Source organism: Phaenicophaeus curvirostris, chromosome 10 (genome assembly GCF_032191515.1).
Source record: "Phaenicophaeus curvirostris isolate KB17595 chromosome 10, BPBGC_Pcur_1.0, whole genome shotgun sequence".
NCBI classification, from domain to species: Eukaryota; Metazoa; Chordata; class Aves; order Cuculiformes; family Cuculidae; genus Phaenicophaeus; species Phaenicophaeus curvirostris.
This window is the reverse complement of record NC_091401.1, coordinates 6,865,028-6,886,169: the sequence shown is the minus strand read 5'-3', so window position 1 is coordinate 6,886,169 and position 21,142 is coordinate 6,865,028. Positions and strand designations below refer to the sequence as shown.

At 41.5% G+C, this 21,142-nt stretch overlaps 1 protein-coding gene across 1 annotated transcript in view; it reads right to left on the bottom strand.

Moving 5' to 3' along the window:
* Positions 1-19,288, bottom strand: part of LOC138724734 (IgGFc-binding protein-like) — an 83,426-nt gene extending 64,138 nt beyond the window's left edge. Inside the window, exon 1 of the mRNA XM_069864952.1 lies at positions 19,234-19,288. Coding sequence (XP_069721053.1) covers positions 19,234-19,288 — 55 coding nt within the window. The remainder of the gene's footprint in view (positions 1-19,233) is intronic.
* Positions 19,289-21,142: the final 1,854 nt, after the last annotated feature.

Sequence of the window (21,142 nt, the reverse complement as noted above, 5' to 3'; positions counted from 1 at the left end):
GGAAAAGAATGTAAGTGAGCTTCAGATAAAAGTTGCATTGAGCACACTGCATTTTCAGCAGGGCTGCTGAGGCGCTGGTTCAGTAGATGGTAATCTGGGCAACAGCTGTCTTTAGCAGTGTAATGGGTAGAAGGGGCCCTCCATGCATGCATATGATTTCCTTCCACAGACAATTTAGAGATTCGTCATGAATCTGATACTTCTCAGTATAATTCTGACAAGAAGATGTGAGTCTATCTTGGAAAGAAAGCAGCTCTCTGTTAAATCTGTCCATCCAGATGATGCTCTGCCTTTGACCCCTCCTCACCAATGGCAAATATGAGGCATTGCAGCACCATGAACACTCTTGTCAATAGAACATGGCATGCTCTCCAGCCATGGTATGTGATCTTTTCTGTCACTTTGTCACTCCTGTTTAACGTCAGCTCTGGTGCTTTGTGACTGGTGAACTGGAGGACTAATTAGGGCTTTTCAGTGAGGGCCAAATATTTATAACCCCTTTTAGATATGGGAGGGATGACAAGGAAATGACTTGCCATTTGATTCCAACAGGATGTGACAGTACCCTGCATTCCTGACAGTCAAACTGATCACCTTGCAGGTCTACTATTTCTCTTCTCCCTCTGCATGCTCTGCATGTCTGAAAGGCTCCTGGAAGACACTGCCAGTTGTATAGAAACATTGGTCTGGATGCACAGCATGCTGAGCAAGAAGAACAGCAGTTCTTAATTTCTAACACAATGAAGCTAGAATTCTGTCTAAGGAAGGGCATTTGCAGACAATCTTACAAGGAAGTTATGTTTTACTTCTGCTTTAAACCAAAGATGCAGGCAATGCACAACTAGCAGCTAATCCCTGTGACTGGCTTCCTAGTACTCTGTGCTGCTGTGCTTCTTTTTGAAACCAGACATCATATTTTGACCTGCAGTTATTTTAGAATATATAATTGTCCTCTAGCATGTAAGTCCGGTTATTCCGTTTTCTTGAACCCAAGAGTTCTCTGATGAATAACAATTGCACTTCACTGTGTTGCTAATGCTCAGTCTGTGGTGTTGTAATCAGCAGAAAGATAGAGCGCTTGGCAACCTTAAAGAATGGGAAAAATTGTACAAAACCTCTTTTTTCCTCAGCCGCATATTCAGGGCTAGTTGAGCCTTCATAGTGACACTGTGGGAGACTGCTACATTGCTACCTGGTACAAAGCAAAGAGATCACCAGCTAATATGAAATGCTGATATCTTGTTGGGATGCACTTGCAACACATGTATATCCCAGGGCCCATTCTGTCTGAAGCTGTACCTAGAAGAAATTTTAGTTGGATTAACCAAAGGGCTGTTCTCAAATTACAGAATCCTGTGCAGATTCTCTTAATTTGAAATCATAGATTCATAGAATTGTTTGAGTTGGAAGGGAACTTAAAGATCATCCAGTTCCAACCCTCCTACCATGAGTAGGAACATCTTCACTGGATCAGGTTGCTCATAGCCTCATCCAAGCTGGCCTTGAACATCTCCAGGGATGGAGCATCTACAACTTCTCTGACCAATCTGTTCCAATGCCCCAGGTTCAATAAATTTACATATAAAAATTAAACAATGTTACCTGATTTTCAGACTATATGAATGGGGCTTTGCACAGATTTAACTGCATTAGTTTTTTTTGCATCAATTTTATTTAAACTGATACAATTTGCATGAGTAAAAAAATCCCTCTATTGTTTGTATTCAGATAATAATTTTAAGTTCCTCCTCTGTCCTAACAAATGGCTGAGTTCACTTCTGCAGTATGTAATACCTCTGTCACTGTTTCTGGAACTCCCAGTGCCCTCTGGCTCTGCTTTGCCTTCACTGACATTGTCTACGAGAATGCACTGCCAGACTCCAGTTCCTTCCGATATCTGTCTATGCTGGACTCATGATGGAGTTAGCCCCAAGTCACTGTTCCAGTAAAACTTCATGAAGGAGTTATGGAACAAACAATCAGAGCTCATAAATCCGTAGCAAGATAAATTCAGATTATGCAGAGTGCAACTAATCCCACCTTTGCTCTGCTGAGTAACGTGCTTTGAGAAGGAAGCACACAAATAAATTTCTGTTGCTAGAAAATAAATGGATGATTCTTTGATGAGTAAAGTGTAATTGTGCTCTGTTGAGCACAAGCTGAGGTTGCTTTTCTAACTGCTGGCTCTCAGACAGAAGCTAAGATTTGGAATTCAAAATTATTTTTTCCTGGTCTGAGAGTTGTAATGATTTTGAAAATGGAACACAGCATTCTTAACAGATTGCAGGTGCTAGATTATAATTTCATTCTCATTCTTTGGCTTTGAACAGTGCAGAGCTAGCAGAAATAGAAATACTGTAGCTTTTTGGTCAGTATTCTCAGTTGTCAATTGCCTCTGGACAAAATTCCTGTGTGCTAGTGATATTCTTACACTGTGACTGAAAAGAAATGCATTTTCAAGGCAAAGTTCATGAGTTTAAGTGCTTATAAATGCATACTACTTGGATAATTTATTACTAAAATTGTAACTGTTAAGGCCTTCCTTATTGTTGAGTTGAAATACACTCACTATATATTTCATTTCCAGCATACCAAGGTAAAGTTCCTAACATTCCTCCTGATTATTTCAATGAAGAGATCTTCCTGGCATTCCAACAGGTATTTGAATAAAGAAAAAAAAAGACCTTCACTGGTAAAACTATTTACTTCTTAATTATGGGGTGCTACACTTGCAATCATGAGATTAGTAAATCAGTTCATAAAAGCCCCAGAATTTTTTCCAAGTCTGTCTATTAATAGTAGATAATGAAAGACAACTTTGAATGTTTATTTTGGGAGCTGATCTCTGGCAGGAGGAAACTGCTGATATTTATCTCTTTAACTGCCTTCATTATGTAGGGTTGTTTTTTTTATTCAGGGGTGATCTAATCAGCTGCTACTGGCTCACTAGACTCCAGCTATTTCATATGTGCACCATGATATATTCTACATTTTTTGGCTTGGATACAATACACAACAAACACGTCATGCGCAGAGAGCGTTCTCTAACAGTAATTTCTTTCAGAGGCAGAGTGGTGCTTTCTGTTTCTGTCTAAGTGTTTAAAAAGAAAGCTACCTACAGAGATAAACAACTTAGACTGTTGCAAAGGTCTCATTCTGCTCTTGCATTGTTTCAATTCCGATGTTCTTCTGTAAAAACTGATGGTGCTGCTCCTAGTTCATTCTATTGTAAATGAAAGGGATTTCTGGCTCAGTGTCTATAATATAACCGGTATTACAGATGGAGATATGTCTAAAAGTAGAGATCTCAGGCTTGTCTCAGTGAATGTGGAAGCTTGTTCGAATTTTCAGCTCTCCATTGCGTGCTCTTTTGAAGCTGATGAAGCCTCCTGTCCTCAGCACTCTGACATCAGCAAGGCTTTCGCTTACTTCAGCCCCATTTCAAACAAGTGTTTGTGCCTTACTGATTTTTTTCTACTGATCCCAAATGAATTGGTGCAGTTCTCTGCCTTCCAGCCCAGTTCCTCACGTACTGAGGAAACCTCTTACCTTTTTCTGGTCATTTCAGGAAGGGGGACTTCCTCCATTTGTTACTTTGTGGATAAGGCTGCTTCCTCTCAAGATATGATCCTAAGGTATAGTCAGTTCTTATAGTAAGAAAGCCTGCTGGATATCCAATGACTCCTGCAATTAAGTTATTAAAATTTGCTATTGCAATGGCTTCAAAAAACTTCTGAATACAATTTCCCTTTTATGTAAATATGCGAAAATGTAAAATTATAAATTACTTAAAAATGAAGAAACTCATCAACATCTATTTATATGGCCTTTTCTGATCTAAATCCTACACTCCCCATGACTACCGGATCTATGTACTGCTTTCCATCACCTAGATCACAGATACTTCCCTGCTCAATCCACAGGAAAACCTGTTGATGGGTGACTGAGTTAAGCTAAAAAAAAGTCTCAGTCCTGCAGCTGCTGCTGCTTTCACAAGTAGAGAGAGACAAATGTTATCCCATTGCTGAGTCTGTCCCCAAACCACAAACTAAACACACTCCAGACCCTAGCAAAGCATGAAGTTTGTATAATGCACTGCTATTTGTACTTTGTTCTACAAGTTCTACATATGAAATGTACTAAACTGAAATGGAGATCACTTGTGCCATTGGTAGTTTCAGAGTGAGTGATTCTGCTGTTTGCTATGGCGTGAACTGTATTTATAGTGGTTGGACTCGATGATCCAATGGGTTTTCCAACCTGGTGATTCTATGATTCTGTACAGCAAGCTTACTACCCTAGACTTCAGGAGAGCAGGCTTTGGCCTCTTCCAGGATGTGTTGATGTCCTGGCTAATGCCCTGGAGGGCAGGGGGTACCGAGATAGCTGGTTATTTTTCAAAGATTACTTCCTCCAAGCTCAGGTGCAACGCGTGCCAACAAAGAGGAAGTCGGGCAACAATGCCAGGAGACCTGCGTGGATGAACAAGGAACTCCTGGATAAACTTAAACACAAAAAGGAATCCTACAGAGGGTGGAAGCAAGGGCAGATTTGTGTGAACAAAGTTTGTGTGAACGAATTTTAGATAACACAGCTGACTGCAGGAGATTGGATTATTTTTTTAGCATATGACTGTGATTTCCTTTTCCAGAAACTGAAGAGTTTGACATTTCCTATCAGATTGTGTCCGCGCAAAGTGTGACATTCTAGAAATCATAATTGTACTTTGATCAAGCTAAAATGCTTCAGTTTGGGTTGTGCTAGTCAGAATTCAATCCTTACACATTTCAGACTGCTAAGCTTCCCTCTTTGCTGCTGAATCTTAAAATCATGGATAATAAGAGTCAAACACATGTAGATAAAAGATGAAGAATACCAGCTACCATACTGCTACAAAGTGAAATGTAGACTATCAAACATAGCACATGCATATAAATTGCTTTTATGATCTAAATGGAGAAATAATCTTTCAACCTTTAAATACAACATAATCTGTTGGAAAGAGTGCCCATGGCAGTGGATATGAACCCAAGAGGAAAGCTTCTTGACAAGTTATATTAGAGTTTAGTAAGTAGAAGCAGATGGCAATGTAGCCTCAAAGTGATGAAAGAACCTGAGAGGAGGATGTGACCTGAGAAATAAACACCAAACCCAGGGAAAAAAAATATTTCTTAGAAACAGGGATGCCAAAGCTGTTGCCAGTCAAGTCAGTGATTTATTATACATCCAGTTCTTGCTGAGCATCACTGATTTGTTTTAAGTAGATAGAAGTAAGGTAAGTGGCTATTAACATGATTCGGGAAGATTAAATATGTTTCCATTATACTAAAAATCATGTTTTAATCTAGAAGTCTAAAAGCTTCTGCAGAAATAAGCAACCTTTCCACACTTACAAATTTAGAGCTGAAAACCCTTTCACTAGACCCCTGCAGTGATGTCTCATTGAGAACAGGTACATCTGCTACAGTCATCCTTCTTCCCTCTTTTCTTTTGCATGGGGAAATTGAACAATAATACTATAGTTTCCAAAGCACATCAATAATATTATAATATGAAGTCCAACATAAAAAAGTGGGACTGTGCCTATAATTCCTTTTACTGAACAAGAAAATCAACTATCACCTTCAAAATACTTCCCTTCTCTATTAACACACAGCTGCAAACGATGCCATCAACATTCATAGCAATTTTGCAGATAATTTCCTGAAAAGCTGTTGATGAACTCCATCATTTTTGTTTTCACATCTTTTACCAGGAAAAATGGGTTCCTTTGAGCACTAACTTAATCTTTTGGAAGGAGTAGGTACCACAGGGAGCCAATTCTGGTGAATGGGGTGGGTGCTCAACCATGGTGGTATTGTTATTAGTTTAAAATAGCTAACAATTCCTTGCAACATTCTCTTTGTTCATCTGACAGAATTTTTGAAGTTATTTTTGCAAAAACCTTTTTCATGTTCAGTTCTTCCATTAGAATGCTTTGAGCACTTTCACTGTCTGAATGAACTTTCTCAGCTACTGCTCAAACACCTAATCTTCTGTCTTTTCAAATCACATCTTCTCAAATCACATCTCCCACTTTCTAATGTTTTCATCGCTGACTGCTGTACTTGGGTGGCCTGGGTGATTGCCACCTTTCACGCTTTCTCTGCCTTCCGAAAATCACTTGTACCATTCAAAAACACACGAACAAGACATGCATTCTTCACCGTAAGTCTCATTTCATAATTGAAAAGTTTCTGTTGTGGATTTTTTTCTCTTTCACAAGAAAACTGATGTTAATTCACTGTTAGCTCTTACACACTGACATTTTCAGACCAAGAGTAAGAAAAGATCTATGTTTGAACATATAACCACTTGTATCAAGGAAAGCACTTGATTTGAACATTGTCTCACCGTGACAGCTTAGAACATGGTTCTATTACCACCTCTTTGTCTCTCCCCTCCCATTCTTGGTTCTTGGGGTTAGTCTTGTTTCTTTCTGTCAGACCTCATATTCTAGCTTTATTTCAGGAGAGTAGACCTATGCATGTGATTGAATGAGTAAAATGGCAGCAATGTTTTGATTCATCTGGAAACATGTTGCCAACATTCCCCAGCTGGACAAGCCCATGGCGATGCATACAAACTGCAGAACTGTACAATAAGCAAAGGAGGAAGGGAACTCTGAAAGTCACCTGGTTGACAACTTGCTTAAAGCCTAAGTAACTTTAAAATAATATTAAATTGGTCTGGGCCCTGTCCAGTCATGGTGGAAATACCTTGATCTGTCTGGGTCACTCTCTGATTTCTGAGCTTGTCCACGCCATTGTGAAGACTTTTTAATATTATTGCTAAAACATATCCATCGTGTAATGTGCATCTCTTCACACCGACATCCAGGAATGCATGCAGAAGTGCCTGTAAATGTGCTCTAACACAGTACAGAGCAGACAGACCTTTCTTTGACAGCCAAATCAGACAAGAGACAAAATATGATATACCTCAATAGCACCTAGTGCATCTGAGCTGTAAGTAGGACTTAATGCAACTGTCAAAAATTCATGTTAGGCTTCAGAAATAATCTTGTGATGGCTCACATCTCTGCTTTTTCTTTACTGCTTTAAGAGATCCAAGCCTCCAGGTCATCATCAGGTTATGTTTTTAGGTTTTCAAAGAAGTAAAATGCTCTCTCATTAGTTTGTTTTTTAGAAAACCACCATCTGTGAGTCAAAAATATCCACTTAACTCCATAAGTTTAGATTTATGAAAATGATTTCTTAAGAGTAGTACCAAAATGGGAGAACTAGCCAGAACAGAAAAACATCTGCGTGACACTGGGAAACAAGAGCAGAGGCAATTCCCTTCACCCTGTTAATGTTTTAAGAACAGAGCTTCCAAGAGAGGCAAACCTGTAAATCTTCCCTGCAGATTTGAATAAGTGTTTTAGAGATGGAGTGTATGACACCGCCAGGTCCTGACAAATTCTCTTTATTCTAGACCTGCTCTACAAGGAACAGAGCAAAGGATAATCTCTAAGAAAAGCTTTATGAGAAAAAAAAAAACTTAAAATTAAGTATATTGAATCTGTTAAGATTTTACTATAGAAAATAACTTTTACTTTAGCCTTGTGTTAACATGTAAATCCCGAAGAGGAATAAAATGAAGAAAATAATATGATAATATACTTAGTAAAATCTTTTAAGCAACTATAGGCCTTAAAGCATTGCTTTAGATTCAGCTTGCACAGAAACAGCTAGGAACAGGTTTCCAGACTGCTGCGCTCAAAGGAGCAAGTGCAATAAATTAATCTAGTTGCATTCACACTGTGAAGCCCTGTGGGTTCGCCTCTTACTTCCTTACTCAGTTTCAGAGCTGCTGGTTTGTTCCCATTTCCCAGGCTGGAACAGTATGAGATGACAGGACTTGCCAGAGGTCATAGAGTGGAAAGGGAGCCTGTCCTTTCTTTTATCTCAAACTTCTGTTCTGTGGAGTGAGCTCTTTTACCTTGGTCTCCCACATCCCATCTGAGTCAGCCTGTCTTTCCCACACAAGGGATTTTTAACTTTTCACAGAATATTAGCAGGTACAAAGAAGAAAAAACATGAATGAAATTACCTGGTTAGATCTGGGACTAGAGCACTCACCTGATTTCTGAGACACCAAAGTTTCACAGAAGTGAAGTAGAGAAGTACAGAAGTAGAGGCTATGGGTAGGCGAGCAGATGAGCAGCCCTTAAGACAAGAAGGTTGTCAAAATGCATTGTATCAGACATTATGAAATTTAAAACTCTGCATTGGAAAGTGTAGTAAAGGGTGAGGCTTCTCCCTGGAAGGGAGAGCCAGGCTTCCCCTGGCTTTTGTAAATGCAAACATGCTTTTAGTGAGGTGATGGTAGATCCCTTTTGGGCATCACCGTGGTGAAGCGCTGTACAGCTGGCCTGCTTAAGGACCTTCTTGTGTGCCTGACCAGCCTCACCTGGGGCCTCCACCCACAAACCCTGCCCACAGGCACAGCAGCCCCATTTCAGCCCAGCCTGGGGCTGCTCTGCAGCTTTGCCATAGCCCTGTCCTGCCTGGCTGTGGGGCCTCTGGGCCAACGTCCTCGCTTGCCCTCATAGACTCAGGCATCCCAGGCTGTGTCTGACCTCAGCTCCCCTCACTGGGCTGCACTGTGACCCCCGCACGTGGGCTCGAACCTTGGCCCGGGGGCCAGGAATTTATCCTCGGCAGTCAGAGACAGTGCCAGCTGGCTTGGGAGCTGGTGCGTGAGGGGTCTGTGCTGCAGCGCTCAGAGGGGCTGCTGGTGTGTGGACAGGGGAGGCGAAGAGACTGGCTCCGGGATGAAAGCCATGGCAGCCAGGACCCCAGGGCCTCACACCACGTCTCCTCATTGCTGGGGCTGTTTTACACATTACTGATTTCCCTGTAGGGCTTACTGCATGATCCCCCGATCGTGTAACGCCGCAGCAATTTTCCATTCATGTTGGCATCGCTATTTAGTTTCATTTCCAGTGTCTGGTCTGAATTTAACCTGTTGAGAGACCAGTTGTTGAGCAAACACCACGGCAGTGGTTTCCTCCTTAAGTTCAAACTCTGACTTCACCACACCTAGTGTTTATGAGTTTTGATCTGTACCATGATGGCACAGCCCAGCACGTAGCTGGCTGGAGTCCAGTACCTGCTTCTGCTTGTGGACCCACTGAATTATTAGTAGTTCTTTGTCACAAGCCACTTCATCTTGCCATTTGTGCAAAGCTGTCAACTGCTTTCACATCTGCAGACAAACCAAGTAAAATGAGAAAAGAATTATTGATTTGATTGCCCCTCTAGAGTTTAATGTTGGTATGAAGTTTGCATAGGCCTGAAAAGCATGGGTAGTTTTCAAAGGTTAAGTCAAGTCAAGCAGCCAGCTATCATTACTTTTGATTAACTTCCTGAGACTGGATAAGATTGCACCCAACATTTTGCCATTCAGGACCAATTCAGTCAGACATTGAAGAACAGTTTCTGGCAGACCCGTGTGTTGCCCTATTGATCTCAACAAGCCTGGCCAAGGCCTCAAGTGCTCTTGAGCTTTCTTGGACATTTTACAGACTCCAGCATTGGGATGTAATGAAACTGAAAATAAATGTCCTTATCGTTTGGCAAACGTTCCTGCATATCTTTACGAACAGTTCTCTTCATTTACACCCAAACATCAGGGCTGAATGTCATCAACAAGTTTCTGTCTTTAATAGACTGAAGCAAAACCTATGGAGTCAACACCCTGTATCATAACTGCAGACAGTAACGGAGGAAAGACAATAATTTCTCTAGTCTACTTGTTTGATGCTATTCCTGCTGATTTTTGTCACCTCTGCTATCTCTGAAGACCAACAGATGCTGAGTAATCTGCCCAAGATGAAACAAGGGTAAGGCCATGAGGAGAGGGATTCCATTAGAGCTGATGTACACTAATGCCTGGATAATGCCAGTGCTACCGATGGTGGCCACAGACAAACTATGCTGTGGTCCCTTAATTAAAGACTTGTCAATACCTTAGGCTGTAGAAGAGACGTCTGAGGATGTGTCCAAAGAGACACTCCACTTCTGTAGGTCTGACATCTAGTATTTCTTTTCATGACCATTCGTATACTGTGGATATCTCAACAAACATACTAAGTATAGATACTTTTACATGGTCCCTGCCTCGTAGCCAGTAGAGTTTGAAGCTGATGTAGCCCTCTAGTTAAGCCACACTCTTTGGACTATGCAAAATACTTTAGTGAGAACAAGTTTTAATTTTTGAGGAGCTGCTTTTCCAGCTCTATTATTTGCTAAATCTCTGAAGGTAACTATAAACAAAAATTATTGTAGTCTGGGTGTGTTTCCCGACACAGTCTGGGTGTGTATCTTAGGCTCAGTTCATGGGTGAATGCTCCCTAATATTCTGACCAACGATGTGGAAGGCACCATAAAGTCATGACTGATGAGCTGTGCGGGTGACACAGGTTTATGGATATATTAGATAAGGAAGCCTGTAGAACACTGGCACAGACATCTCTGGTACTTGTAACATGCGCGCATATTCATTTAAGGCAAATATACAGTTGTACTTCTCTTGCTGAAATAGACGTTAAACATAAAAGAAGGTGGTAGGGCAAAAGTTTTCCAAAAGAAAGAATGTTCACCATGTACAATCAGCAGAATTCAATATCACAAACAGAAAGGGTGATCTGATTTGGAGGGGTGAAATACTGGGTCAGCTCTGGGAGCGGAATACTGGGTCAGCTATGGGAGTTGTAGTCAAATAAGCATTTTTGCTTATTTGGAGTATGTTATTTTAGTCTGGAGTCAAAGGCTCAAAAAAGCTGATGAAAATACTGTAATGACGTGGAAGAGAACTGGTAGAATAAACTTAGAATACTGAAAAACATTATATTCTTGGATAAATAATATGCAACAATGTACTTAAATATCATAATGCTTACAGAAAATAAGGCCAAAGTGAAGGAAGTAGAAAGGTAATATTAAATTCTGTTGTTATGAAATTACTGAATCTTGAATTCTATAAATTGTATAAAGGTGTGAGACATTGCTTTGGTTTGACTTCTTTTTAACACAGTTTTGTGCATGATGGAATAATTTTCTTGTATATCATAATTTCCTCTGTCTTTAGAGCATGCTAAAAAGAGCAGTAATTCCTCAGTTTTGTAACGATACCTTAAAGTTACCAGCGATGTGGGCTTCACTAGCTCTGCTGCCTCATTGCATTACCAGTGGCTTTTGTTAGTTCCTCGCACTTTGGCTATTTCAGTATTTGCAGATGATCTATTTGTTTTGCCATTGTTTTTGCTGCTGCTTTCTAGGAGCAGAGCACAGTGAAGCACAGCCCTTTCTTCCACCTTCTGTGTGCCTTCCCTGCCCCTCCATTCACTGCCCCCAGCTACTCCTTTCTGTTACTTTACCAGATCCAGTCTCCACTCCCAGATGCCCTCCTCACTTCTTGGACTTCTGCCCCCACGTGCATTTTTCTTGGTCTCTCCCCACAATCTGTCAGCATCATCTGTTTCTTCCTTTGCAGTTTCTCCACAATCATATCTCCAACTCCTGCTGCTTGCATCTTAGTTTCCTTTCCTACTGCCATACTGGTCTCTGTTCAACTATGCTTTTCAAATGGCTCCATGTCCAGATCTAAACTGGATGCTGTTGTTCTACCTGTTTGTACTCAGTGGTATTGGGACAGCAGTTTGACAGTGAAGATGAAGCAGGACGACATCTATTTCTCGTGGTTTGTCTGTTTAATCCCTACAAATGCTTTGGTTCTGAGTAAATGATGTTTTGCTCACATACAGTTGCTCTGGAGCTTGCTACGTGCACTTAGTGAAGCCAGAATAGGAAGTTCCATTACAGGGGTCTGAGCGAACTGTATTCTGGCTGAAAGTCTGATTCTTCATGAAGTTGAACAGACATGGTTTCGAAAAGGGTGGTTTTGATAAATGCACTCAAGCCTACTTTTTTTTAAAGTGAGAGAGTATCAGCCTCTAATGAGGAAAAGGTCACGAGAAATTTAAAATACAGACCAAATATAAATTTTTATCATTTTGGGGGAATTTTTTTAAATGACCAGTGTTCTTCTTGGAGTTCACCAGAAAAGCCAAACCCAAAGCTCATAATCCTGTGGAAAATGTTGTCCCCAACTGTTCAGATTGGCTATATCACTAGTAACTGCAGACAGCGGCAGAGTTCTTCTTTTGCTTGCTCAGATTCTCAGAAGTAAGTGGTTATTCTTACTGCCTCCATTTCATGACATTCAAGTGCTGAGCTCCTGACAGGGTCTGAAAACCAAGCTTTATCACAATAAGTTCAAGTTGGAGAGGAGAAGTAACATGTCCTGATCACTTGACATTTTAAAATGGAAAGATTTCAATTTCTACCAGGTATCTGTTGGTCTTTTAGGCAGCCTTTGACTATGAACTACAAAAGGGTGCCTTTTAAATATTTATCCATGAATAAAAATATTTTAACTCCTCCCAGCTATCCAACAGTCTCTGGTTCCTTGAAGGCACCAGAAGATCCAAACTATTGTAACAGAGGTCTCAGCTCAAAAAGCTATGCATAATCGCATATTTTTGTGATGACTCCTGTGAGTCAGGCCAACTTCCAGTATGGGATGGATTGGTGGTAGCTGAAAATCTCTGCATAGCACTGCATTGTATAGACATATCCTGAGTCATGTTCTTTAATTGCCTCAGATTGTACCTGTACAAAGTACAAAGATTAAAGGGATCCTCCACAATAGCGTGACTATCTTACATGGTACAATTTGACATTGCATAACTGAGAGCATAGTGTAAATCAAAGCTTAAGAGTTGTCTGGTTCTCAGGTTAATGGAGCAAACTAGGGGCTGAATAGGGATCCTGTAGTCATTCAGTTTCAAAAGTGATGGATGGTATAGTTTAGGCATCTCAAATATTTTTCAACATTCCCAGGTATGTCAAGGTAGGGTCCTTAGCATGGGATCATCCTAAATTATTAGCCTTTCCTGACACCTGTGGGTAAAAAATAGTGTCAATATGGAAGAGAAATATTCTGGGGTATGTATGGATGAAATGTAGTGTAGATTCTTTAGGAATATAAAAATAATCTATAAAAGAACATCCAGGAAATTCCTTCAAATGTTTTTTTTAACTTTGAGGAAAACTAACTTTTTCTCAAAGGTTGTTTTGTCATGTCTCTACATAGGGATTCTTCCAGTGACTTACATGGTGGTGGATAATGCTGAACAATGAACTCTCTTTATCTATTGCTATTGCAGTGATTGCTAAAGAAGCATCACTGTTTTATTGCTCAGCTATGGCCAGGAGGAAATTTCAACCTCCCTCAGCCTAAACCAAGTTGTTGGTAAAATGATTGCAACTGTGTATTACGCTGCCAATTCTTTAGCTTTGAAACACATGCCCCTTTACTGAGGTTAGTTTGAAAGTTTACCTTCGTTAGATACCAGACAGAAGATCCAGGGTTAAATCCTACTTCTTACAGCATAATCACATAGGTGAATGGTGATGGGCGGGTGTTCTAGCATCCATCCAGATGTTGACTTGGCCACCTGCCATTTCTTTGCATAAGGCAAAGAAATGCAAAGAAACTGAAAGGAGATGGAGGGCCTGGCTGGCTGTGCAGTCACCAATCTCATCCTGGAAGCAATGTAGCCATACTCGCAGAGCACAGATCTGTTAAGTTAGAATGAGAGGCTAGAACAAGGCAATGCCATCGGGTGCTGCCCTTGCCTGTCCAAATGGTGATTTTTAGCAACATCAAGAATTACCAGCTGGATCGGGGCCCTGAACTGCAGCGTTCAGTTTGGAGGTGCACCTACACCATTGCCTGTCTACAGCATAGAGACTAAAATCTTTTATGTTCTCTCATCGTCATCTGTTAGGACAGCAAGGTCTTTTGGACACTGCCCATCTGTCAATGTACTTTTGTGCTACACCCTTTTTTGATATGAAGCCTGATCTCAGCAATACACACAGTCTGTGGGTGGCAATAAAGCCTTGTCTGACAAACGCAATTTCACTGTTGTGATTCAGTAACATGCACTGGTTTCCAGTTTGCTAGCGGTTTACTCACCGACTTTGACCTAAGAAAGCTTTAGGACCCGACCCATTCTGCCTTACAGAGCCCCTCTTTGCCAATGTGTCATCACAGCAGAGATCAAGCAGAGTGTCTCCACTAGACCCAGCCACTGGGGAAAAAAAAAGACTTACTGAGAGTCTTGACAGTGACCATTAAATATTCCCTCAGTACAACAAGACTGTGAAGATTGGCAGTACAATGAATATGAATTATACTTCCAGTAACGCTTCTGTTTGAGGGTGGGGAAGAGCATAGGTCATTGGGTGTGAAGAGATACTTTAGCAGCCAAATAAGTGTTAATATATAACTTGGGTTTGTCTTCATAAAAATGTTCCACCTATCTGACCCCTTGATAAACAAAGTATCACTGTGTATGAAGAAATTATGGCAACAGAGAAGGAGGAGATGACAAAACTCATTGACTAAAGATGAGGAAGTTAGTCAGATGAACCTGTTGCCAGATTCCACAAATTCCTCTCCTTCTTGGAGATGTCCCAAACCAGAGAGCAGGAATGCACTGCTGAAAGAATAGCTCTTTTCTAAAGGAAGCAGTGCTAGATGAGGGAGGCAGGGACTGGTTGCCACTGCGGGGCAGGGAGCTGCAGCCCTGGTGTTGGGTGCATTTTCATTCTGACAGCAGGATGTGAGCTGGGGCAGCTCTTGGCCACCTGCCTCTTTGCTGTAGGATTCCTCATTTATTTCCTTGTGTGGCAGCTTCTGAGAGAATTCTATCTATTCAGAAACTACATATTTTGCTATATGTCTGCTGTACAATAAATCAAGGCACATATCAATGTTATTTCTGTTGTCTGATGCTCACCACTCCACAGCAGTTCTGTTTTTGTTTCATCCACAGCATAACAAAAAGATCTAAAAGCCTTACATCTTTGGGCTTCATTAAGTTAGTCCCTTTTCAGACAGACCAGACGGAAGATGCATGTTAAACAAATCAGAAGGAAAGTCTGAGTGCATCCAACTGAAACAGATTTGTTTTCCAAGTATAAAAGCAGTTTTTTATCACTCCTGGAACATACATTTCAAAAGTGTTATACTGTAGGAACTCTTGTTCTAAGGCTCCTTTGTTGCAGTAGTTGGAGGATTAAGAGCTGCTTGTTAGAATGTATTTTTCTCTCCAAGAAAGTTGTAATAATAAGGAAGTGCCTTTGGCAGAAAATACATATGTGCAGTCAGGAAATCTTCTGTCTCTTGGATCCTTAGTGGGAGATGACAGTTCTCCCAAATAACCTCTGTCTTACAGCCGTCCTGTTAATGACTTTTATGCAACAAGATTGCATAAGCAAGCCACTATTTAAATATGGCATGTGACCATTCCAACCTCATCCAGGCCTGTTGATGGTGCAGTATAGATATATGGGGGTGAACAGCTTCCTCTGTGTCACTATGGAGGATAAAAGGATAGAGGGATTCATTCACCCACAGCAGAGAAATGGGGATACACTGAACAGCAATCTCCTCTGCATCAGCAGGTGAAGTCTTACAGTAACAATGAGTGAAATGAACTCAGCTCACTTCCAACGAGGCTGTGGTCTCCCCACATCCCCTCACTGGACCAACGGGAAATCTCTCTTGAAAATGCTAACAGAGGGATGGAAGCAGATGTGAGTCCAAACTGTTGCCAGTCTGTAGCAGGACAGCTTTTTTTCTGACAGCTCCAACCTGCATGAATGCCCAAGGACCATTTGTGGGAGATCATTCACCACACAGATAGAGCCACCGCTTCTATTTCCCCCAGACTGCAACAAAACACATTTGTTACCCTGAAAAACCCGTTGCCAGTTCTGATTCTGATTCTGATTGTAATTTTAGACAAAGAAAATATTTTTTTCCTTTCCACTGGAGCTTATTTAGCCCCACTGCTTTTAATGTTCTAGTGCAGACTTGCTTGCCTCCCCTGTATTTGACTTATTTTTTGATACATAGGAAGTACTGGTGAAGTCCTCCACCGGGACTTCAGTAGCAATCAGATCACTGATCTTGCTGAATTGCAGCAGGAGGTGGCAGTTCTAATCCCTGCTAACTGGGCTCTGAATACCAGGATGGCAATCGGTGGGGGCATTGGAACTGCCATGAGAAATAACCAGACCTGGAGTTCATACCCTCTGCAAAGTCTTTCCCATAACAATAACAACAACAACAAACCCCAAAACAATTTTTTTGGATTTCCACTTATCTCCATTCTTTCTGGTCTGTAGGATACAGAAGGCAACATTTTTTTCTCCTACAGACAGAAGCCTTTTCTATGACTGTGGATGTACCAGACAGTTGCTCTCTTATCAGCCTGTGCCCTTGCTAGCAGTGGTGTTGGTGGTATTTGTTATGTTGGTTTTCTGGCTGGTGCCTGCCCAGAGAGCTGCATGTTTCCATTTAGGCTAAGACCCTATTTGTAGGGATTATCCCTCCCTTCATGCATGTCCAGATTTGTGAACCTAATAGTCTGGTTAGTTCTTAGTTTCTTTATACATTTCCAGATTCTTTATTTTACTCGTCTGTTCAGTTCTTAGTACCATAGTCCCATAGTGAAATAACAGCTGCTTTGTCTGAGGTGCTATCATTCAGATTTCCTGACCCACTTCAGCATTTATGATGGAAATTTGGGGCCTATATGGAAATGCCAGGGTCAGGCCAAAGGCTGGAGACAGGTTGAACAGACTCAATGGAGCAGGCTTTTCTCTTCTTACCCTCTTTCTACAGCCCTTACCTCTAACATTTCACAGTTAACTTGTTATGTTGAGAACTTTCAAGCTTTACAAACCTGTAAATCCCAATAGCATTTATCTAGAAGTGTAAGAGTTATTACTAAGCCACTACATAGCTTCATCTTTGTACCTGCAATAAGGGAGAGTGACATTTCTACCATTGCTGTTTATTCAGCCACAGCTAAATTTACTTTAAAATGATAAATAGTGAAGAGGCACAAAAAAATTTAAGGGCCCTTTACTAGAGCAAACCACATCTGAGCTCAGCCCAGTGATCAAAAGGTGTTTTACGGGCTTTTTCTAAATCATAGGCTCCAAGATATAGCTTCTAGTACACCACTCTGGGAAGCAGACCAACTACTCTGGTGCATTTACAAGAAACAAACAAAGAACAGAAAATCTGAAGGCAAATCACACATAGCTGAGCAGATTGAATGGTGTCTCAGTCAAGACTTGTGGTTCATGTAAGTTAAAGTATTTATGGAATGCTGTCAAGAATTCAGGAGTAGGTGGTAAACACTCACTGCTACAATTCAGGAAGCGTAGGCTCAGTTTTCCAAATGTCATTATTTCTCAGCAACAGAAAAAGGAACAAAGACCTAGAGATAGACCCAAAGTGACCAAATCCTGCCCCTCTGCAAACACACAGTGGCTGAGATCATCTCTGTTAGAAAACAGCAAAGACACAGAATCACTCTTTCACCAATCAGAAACCACACTCGACCAAGCCCATCTCCTCTGACATGGTCACCAGCTGGGCTGTTAAGAGAATGCCATGGTTCTTTATTGCTAATTTTTGCTACTGGTCCTAATTTTTGCTACTTGTACTAATCGGGAGAAGCAACTGTGGAGGGCTTTTTCCTTGGCAGGGGAAGCACAAGGTCCCACTAATATCTTCAGTATACAGAAATGCTTATCTTCTGGTGAAAAATATTCCTTTTTTTTCATCAAAATCCACAAGTGAAGTCCAGCATTTTGAACTTTGGCAATGGCCAGCTTCCCTTTCTTAAGGGTAAGGAGAAAGCTGGCCACAGTTTTTCAGAGGAAAGGAAGAACCCTATACAGGGGAAGTTCTGAAAGGAATCTCTACAGGAAAATGAAAGGAATCAGTCTTATTCCTCACCTGTAACAAATCACAAGGTGATTTCTTCCAGCATTGTACGTACAAGAAATAGGGAAATTCATACCAGGCATAGAGTAGATTCATGACTTTTGGTTGCCAAAAATTTCTGAACAGAATCTCCTGTGACAAGGCATAACATCATGCAGTATAAATTTATTTAATTATTTCTTATATTCCTACAGGAATTTGAGGTGCAGATGCTAATGATTCTAGGCACAGTTCTGCAAAATAAGCGTGCTCGTCTCAGAAGGGCTTACGTTCATTTTTCTTTCACTAACTGGAATCTTCTAGAGAAGTCAATTACATCTCTTACTCAGCATCTGCTTGACAAACTGGAACAGACTCTGCTTGTTCCTCGAGTTGCTAAGGCAGGAACTGCTACAATAGGGACCAGGAACATATCGTTGCCGGGCACAGGAGAGCACTAGTGCCTCCCAAAGCCATTGGTGCAAACGGCACCCAGAGGGGAGCCAGAGCAAACCCCTTCACAGCAGCCCCTGTGATCCTTGTGACCAAAGCAAACACTGCAGGAGATGGTGATCTGGCTGTTTGATCATAAACCACACTGAGTTTCGAACACCGGTGAGGTAGCCCCAAACAGTAGAAATTAAAGATTGAAAATACGTTTGTTAGCATCAGTGTAACTACATAACAGCAAAGGATGCAGTTCTGCAGGAGACGGCTTTGGCATGGTGCCTCTCTCCTTGTTCCAAACCCCTGGCTGCAGGCTGGCTGGCTCACTTGAAGTGGGATTTGATTATGGCCTGCCAGCCAGAACCTCTGCTGCTCTGTTTGACTGCACAATGTGAGTGTGTTGGGACGAGTTCACTGCAACGGAACTCTACTGAAGTCAAGAGGGTTGCACTAAGAAAAAAATCCAGCCCATCCTTCAGCTGGTTTTCAGGGTGAATGAGTGCTGATGCAAACAGGCACAGGTCCCGCTGTGCTTGGCAGGAGTCTTTTAAGAGACTCGGGCTCGGCTATTCTGTGCTGCCCTGCTCTAGGACAAGCCAAATCATTTGGTGCACCTTGCTGCACAAATGCTTATCACTGTGGAGAAAACTTTGGAAACCTAAGGGGAATATATATCATATACATATTTTCCTGCTACGGTAAGTGTGGGAAACTAGTTTTGAGACATCCACGTGCACTTACAACAACCAAGTTACTACCATTACTGCCATAGCAGTGCATTTGTGAGTTCTGGTTTGCCAGTGATCATTTTACATAAGCATCCAGCTTATTTACTTACTGTCCCAAACTTCCTCCCATGTCAGTCTGACTAGCACACATCACCTTCCTCTTCCTCTGTTCCCACTGTCTCAAAGTGGGACAGCTTCTGCAGCCCCATGCTAGGCTATCAGCATGGAGATCAGAACATGTGAAGCTGAATATGTGGGGTAGAGTCTAGTGAAGTCTTACTGAAAATAAATAATACAGATACTTCTCCAAACATTGCATAACTTATGGTAATCATTTATAGAGAAAAATCTCAAAGATATTTGCTATTGAGGCTGTTGCATTGATCAGTTATAGAAATCAGAAGGTCTGGCTGCAAAATGGATACCAAAAGTACTCAAGGAAGCACTCAGCAGTATCTCAATTTTTTTGACTTCCAGGATTATTTTCTAAGACTTTTCCCTGATTATCTTCTCTTTTGAGAAACACTGGCTGAGGCCAAATGTTCAGAAGAACCAACCTCACTGCAGGAACACTGTCACTTGATGTGTACCAGTATAATTCTGCTGCTTCCCCAGAAGCAAAAGAAACCAACTCCAGACAAATGTCAGGAGAGGCATGGTAGAAATGGAGATACTACTGGAATATCATTTTTCCAGACCCCAGCAATAATTTGGTATTAGTGTGTTTAGTGGTGGTGGCCACGGCGTTTTGCTAAAGATTAGTAATTCAAGGGAAGGTTTCTGTCCTTTGGTAATAATAAACCTGAAATATAGGTCACAACACACACAAAAAAGCCCTTCCATTACCTGCTTTGCAAAACCTAAGGGATTTCTCATGCAAACGCTGGCTAGAAACCGTGACTATGGGCTGTACATGCCTCTTACTTACAGGCAAGTTCACCCCTTGGCAGTAGTACCTCTGGAATAGAATCTCTGCAGTTACACGGCTGTCACTGCAGTTACACTATGCTACAGCTTTTTAAAAGGCAGAAATATGTGTGTTAATTTGTAAACAGCATCAACGTGTCAGAGATGGGAAAAGTCACTGATGTGTGTGTGTGAATGGCTGAGTCGTACGTGCTGATGTGCAGCCTCTAACTTTTAGGATTTCTGAGACAAGGTTGTTAAAGAGGGATCTTACTATTCAAACTAACTGTTTCTTCAGAGAGCAGGGCAGGAGGGGTGTGGGAGTGTTCTCTGAATGCAGGGAAATTCAGATGGTAAGTAGTGTGTGATGGAGAGTCCACAAGTGGAATCCAGCCAGGTTTTGATTATGCCAGTTCACATCAACACAAAAGAATCAGTGACCTGCTGGATTTAAATGGTCAGCTTTAGTGTCCTGATTCTACCTTTTCTGTCAAACTCCATCAATGCTTCTTTTACACCACTTTACAAACCGTTTGCCTGATTGAGGCTATAGACAGTGAGCCAAGCACACATTGTGGCTCCGGAGACACAACACTGCTGAAGTCAGGGAAACCCGGGACACTCCTCTTATTGAAGGATTTGGCCCTGGATGATACCTGTAACTGATTCATCCATAAGTTTCTTTACCCATCTGCAGCCCTGGTCAGCTGTTATGCCAGGACACGTGAAGATGGCGAGCAGAGCAAATAAACAGGAATACATTTGCCTATACATGTGAATACACAGTACTCAGCACAGGTGGAGTGCATGCAGCTTCGCTTGCAAGGGAGTTATAGGTCAGGCTTGAGAGACACCAAGACCTGTTTTGCATTGTCACAGATATGCTGTATGACCACAGACAGATTGCTTCACTTGACTTTCTCTCAACAGCTGTAAAACCAGATGTCTGTAATCCAGTTGTGGGAAATTAGGGCCAGGGGCACGCCCCGAGCCACTGAGTACAACTCCCTTATAGAGCAGACAGCATCAGCATCATACTGGCTTTTACTTAGCTTCTAGTTCAGACAAGTAAGAAGGCCTTCAGCTTCCAGTAACGTAGACATTGCTCCAAGCACTTCCCTCACCCTGGGCTGTGCATGGCTAGGGGATTTGGAGTT